Source organism: Phaethon lepturus, unplaced genomic scaffold, assembly GCF_000687285.1.
Source record: "Phaethon lepturus isolate BGI_N335 unplaced genomic scaffold, ASM68728v1 scaffold5010, whole genome shotgun sequence".
NCBI classification, from domain to species: Eukaryota; Metazoa; Chordata; class Aves; order Phaethontiformes; family Phaethontidae; genus Phaethon; species Phaethon lepturus.
The window spans coordinates 81595-86946 of NW_010513892.1; the positions used below are offsets into that span (position 1 = coordinate 81595).

At 39.9% G+C, this 5352-nt stretch overlaps 1 protein-coding gene across 1 annotated transcript in view; it reads right to left on the minus strand.

Annotated features, from left to right (window-relative positions):
- The window catches only part of FAM161A (family with sequence similarity 161, member A), a 7869-nt gene extending 3218 nt beyond the window's left edge, over positions 1–4651 (minus strand). Inside the window, exons 1-3 of the mRNA XM_010291254.1 lie at positions 4482–4651; positions 2754–3965; positions 2177–2344 (exon numbers count right to left, since the gene is read on the minus strand). Coding sequence (XP_010289556.1) covers positions 2177–2344; positions 2754–3965; positions 4482–4642 — 1541 coding nt within the window. The 5' untranslated portion in view covers positions 4643–4651. The remainder of the gene's footprint in view (positions 1–2176; positions 2345–2753; positions 3966–4481) is intronic.
- Between the last annotated feature and the right edge of the window lie 701 nt (positions 4652–5352).

Consider the following 5352-nt stretch of genomic DNA (forward strand, 5'->3'; position numbering starts at 1 on the left):
CTGAATTTCTGCAATATGGCTGTGCATTAAGGCAAGTTATTCACCGTTTTCAGGGAGTCAGCTTCATTGTTGCTACTTGCTTGCTCTCTCAAGCAGCTTTCTACAGCCTAATTATCTGTTAGAAGAGCACTTACATTAATATACCTTATTACCCAGCCTATGCTGAAATAAGCATTATCAAGTTAAGCACTTGTACCAGCCTTAATGCATCAGCACTAGGGAAGTAATCTTGCTTTGTAATAGCATAATTTTATGTGCAGACAAGAATTAAGCATGAGTGTTTTACAGTACTCCTGAAATCTGATTAAGCTAAATGTAATGTGACGTTCGCTGTTGAGTGAACTCAAATCAAATCTGTAAACACCCCCCCCTTAATTCTCCACCTTGCTTCTGTAACTCAAACTGTTTTCCACTTCTGTCCTAGAGTCAGCAGATCATCTGCCTGAGGACACTTACATTATAAAGCTCCTGTTATTAACGGCACCTGCTGGTTGTGTTGCAAAAGCAATTGCACTTGAGCTCTGACTCTAACAAGAGAATTAGAAGGGACTGCCCTCTGACCTGCATCTCTGCTCTCCAGGACCCAGTGTAAGCCCTGCTTCTCCTAGAGCGCCGCTTCTTCCTGTGTGTGCTTGGGCTTCAGCTGTCTTGTGGGGGGGGTGGTATGTGGGCCTAGATGTACGCGGGTTGGTCGCTTGCCCACGTGGCCAAGCAAAATGTTTGTTTGCTGCTTCTGGCCTGTCCTGGCTTACGTTGCTGAACCACTGCACTTCATGATTTCGGCACGTGAGAATGCACGTGCTTCAGTTTCTGCTGCATTTTCTCTTTCTGGTCACAGTGCAGCAACACTGGGGGTGAACAACCATTACAAAGTTTGCTGGTGGAGCAGTGTGCAGTGCTGTCTAGCAGATGGTGCTACACTGCTTTTACTTTTTGCTTCTAACAGCCCAGAGTTTAAAGTCTATTAAGAATAAATCCAGTTTTCTATTTTAGCTATAAAGAAAGAAGAGACCCATGTAAAGCAAAACAAATGGGGAAACATCTGTTACCTTTCAACTCAGACATAAAGATAGCCCTCGCCTCCACCCTCATTTCAGAAAGATCTCTATCCTGGACCATATTCTAAACACCTTAAAAGTTGCTACTCCAACCTACAAATCTTGTAATCAGGCATCTCTGATGATCATTCACCCTTGTATTGTTTTGCCCTACTACTGTCAGTTACTGACAATTTGCCTGGTTACTGGAGATTAGGATTCATAGTTGCTGCCCAAGAATCCTGCCTATGCATGAAGCAACAGGGGCAGAGCAGTCGGTACCTCTCACTGTCTCCACATAGCAGCGCCTTAAATGGATGATACTGCTGCACTGCCATCATGCCAAGACAGATTATAAACCTCACTAAAGACTCATTCAAACAGGACTGACTTTTTTTTTTCCCTAGGATTAAAAAGAACAGGAAGCAGAAATGGTTAAATTAGCCACAAACACAAGGTCAAGCAGCAATTCTGGAGTCAGACCAGCATCAGAGAGCTGGAGCCATCTGCACTGCTAGCTTACAGCACACTGAGAAGGCTTGATGTTTTTCCCTGTGTTCTACTTTTCTCAGTTGTACAGAAACAGTCTTTGAATTTGTATCTCCGCTAAAAGTAACTTTGGACCCCATTCCTCCTAAGCACCAGCAGCTCCCTGGGTAGCTGCCAATTTAAAATAATATTCCTGCTCTCATTTTCCCTCCTAAGTGGGGACCTGCTGGGACAAAGAAGTGGATTGTGAAATGTTTGCTACTGTAGGAGACAGCTAGCACCGAAGTTGTACCAACACCTATCAATCCAGCAGTGCAAGGTTATTCTGCAACTACACTTAGAGGTTCCTTTTCATTTTGATTTTTTTTAAACTTTTCTTCTCTAGTTGATTATGTAATTTGAGAAAACACAGGAGTCTCCTGTTAGCTAATCTATAATGCAGAACATATAGATCGAAATCATTGTAAGAGGTGACAATTTCGCAGTTGAAATAGTAGACTTGGCCACTCTTTTCTACTAGCTGCTTTTACAGTGTATAATTTATCAAATGCGTAATTATGAAAACCTAGACTATGCTGTTTTTTACATTGTATGTTTAACATACAACGTAGAGTAAGAGGTTCAGGATTTGGGGGAATGCAACAAAATACCTGAATGTTTTTAATTTGGATTTAGACATCTGAGCTAGGCTCTGATGTGGGTCATTGGCCTCAGCCCGAGTTGTTACGATTTTCTGGAGTTTTTTCGTTCTTTGTTTCTGCTTTGTTCTGTTCCTTTTTTGTTGTTCTTCCAGCTTTCTCTTTTCCTCAAGTGAGTTCCTGGGTGGAAAAATAAACTAAGGCTGAATTAATTTTAAATCAAAAGCAAGACTGCAAAGGAAGCTTTGGCAAAGGAGAGTCAAAAGAGAAAAGCAGGGTGAAAACAGGGTTGGCATAAATGGATACAAGGTGTGTGCCATTTCAAGGGACTCGGGCATATCCTGGGAAACAGCAGTCATTTGTCCCTTTCCTATGGATGTTCTGACAAAAATGCACTATGTTTCTTTAACAATCATAAATACTAATTAAATCCTATAGTTAAATATTTTAAGTTTTCTATTATAATTAAGTCCTCATATTAAGTCCTATATTCCCTGCATGAAAGAACTGACTACGTATGTAGAAATACAAAAGAAATCTACTCTTCAAGTATATATATATATAAGTAGAGCACCACTACAGAAGTCACCTTATGGCTTGTAGCCGTCGTCTTGTGGATTCTGTGATTTTTGGCGATTTAGATTCTCCAAATCCTGAGAGATGTGGATTTGCACTTGCATGTCTCATCTGAGGCTTACGTCTTGGAGAGGCATATGGCCAGCGTGTTTCTTTCAGCTTTTCTTCATCCTCTTGAATGTCCTTCAAAATCTTCCCCTTGTTTGAGGGAATATATGGAGTACGAAGATCGAAAGGTTCACAGACTGTAAGGTGTTTCACTTGTTTTTGTTGCAGGAGCCGTTTCTGAAATTTCTGGTGTAGTAGTTCAAAATCTGGAACGTTTGATTTGATCTTAGGTTTATGTTCTGTTTCCTTTGGTTCAATGCACTTGTGTTTCTTCTTTTTATTGGTATTTGTTAAAGCCAGTCTACTGTTGGGTAGAGCTGAATTACGTAGCAAGTCTTCAGCTCGCATTCTGATCCTGATTTCTCTGTAGAGCTCTTCTTCCTTTAGCTTGTCATTAACAGCTGGACTATAAACACATTTAGGAACTGGTCTTGCTTTGAACAGTTTTGTCTTCTTTTCAGGTGCGGAAAGGTCTCTTAATTGCATTTTTCTAATTTCATTCCTTTGCTTCTCTCGTTCAATGAATTTAAATGGCTTCTGAGAAGCCAAGAGTTTGAGTTTGCTTCTCTCTTTCACGGACCTCCTGCGTTCTTCGTTTCGTTGCACGATTTCGTGGTAGAGTGGAAGGAAAACAGCAGCGGGCACTGGATTGGCTCGGAATTTTTTCTGACACTCTGCTTCTTCCTCTAGTTGCTTCTTCAGTAAGTTATTTTCCATTTCAATCTGCGACTTTGATTTGATGTTCTGTTCTTTTTTTCTAGCTTCTCTGATAGTCATCTGGAAAGGCTTGGGCACTGTAACTTTTGGTGACCATGCTTTCTGTTTCTTCCGTATCATTCTAAAGGCTGGTGAGCTTGGTAAGATATGTTTGGTGCGCGAGATGTAGTCTGCCACAGAGAAACCGTCCCACATTTTTTCAATCCGTTGCTTAGCAAACGCAGATGATTCAGTTTCACTACTGTGTTCTTCCAACGCTAATTCTCTGTCAGACCCATTAGATATTGAGACAGATAGATTATGACGGTTAGATATTGAGCCTGAGGGATCACTTAAGTCAGAGTCTGAGAAGGACTTGTGCAAATTTAGAGGCTGACATGGGCTCTTCTCCCAAGTTGGCCTTTAAAAAAAGGAAAAAGAAAAAAAAAAGTTGATTTGAGTCCAGTCCAACATTGCTGCAAAGCCAATACCTTCTGCTTGATTTGAGTCCAGTCCAACATTGCTGCAAAGCCAATACCTTCTGCTTTAGGGTATAAAGCATAAAAATTAAAAAAAAGCAGCACTGGTAGGGAAGAAGAGAGCAGGAAGAGAAGGGAAAAGAGGAGCACATTGGGCACTCACACCCGATCACAGTTTTAAGTAAGTGCTGATTGTGAACAAGTCAGCACTTCTTAAGGAAAGGCGCCATGCTTTACTAAACATGTTGCCCAGTCTCTGCTGCACGCACACTTGGAAATCTCGCAGTCTGTTAGCAAGATGAACAAGCATTTTTATTATTAAAACTAATTCTTGGGATTATCTGCTTACAGGAAATGGGGAGAGTAACACTTCCCACCCCCAGAAAAAAACCCTGCTGTTTCACTGATGTCTGCAAAGCATTTGAGAATCTTCAGATAAAAGGTACCACAAAACTTACCTACAACCCATGTTAGAAGCAGCATTTTTCTTGTCTAAGGGTTGTACTCCTTTTAAATATAGTTGATTCCGATACATACTTTCTAATTTTGCCATGGTCTCCAAGTGGGCATTCTTCAACTCTTCTAGCTTCAAGTAATACTCTTGATTTGAATTGCACATTTTTGAGAAGTCTATCTGCTTGTCAGAGTCTCTATTTAGAGAGAGGGTCTGCTCTCTGTCAGGATTTGTATCCAAATCAAAACCATCCTAGGAGAGATGTTTAAAATGGTCTCTTAGAAGAAAGGGGAACAAGGTTCTTAATACTGCTTTATCCTAATCAGGTCTAGTGAATGGTACAGTAACAGCGAATGGAGATATCTGTATACAAAGGTTAATGCAGAGTTACATGAAATAATCTTATTGCATAATAAATTATATCCTAAGGTCCTATTTCAAGCATGTAAAATTCCTAAGCCTGTCCCCGTAATCAATATATTTATACCAGGAAATATGAGCAAAGGGACTTACTGAGAGAAAAAAGTTTTAACTATTTTGTAAAGTGTAATTTTTCCTCGATTACTACGCAGCTCTAAAAAAGCCTGTATTTAAAAGCAAAGAAAAACACAACAGAACTTGCTCTGCTTCCCATTTCTATAAACATTCTAGAAATAAGTCATTAGATACCTTGTGTATAAACACTTATTCCCGTTTCCATAACTTACTGTGAAACGGCATGGATTCTGCACAGCTTATAGTTGTGATGCTGTCTGGCAGCTTGCAGCTGTGTGCAGGTAAGCGCAGTCTTTACATATTTTTAAAAGTTTTTAAAGTATTTTTAAAAGTTTTTAAAGTATTTTTAAAAGTTTTTTTAGAGTTTTTAAAGTTTTTAA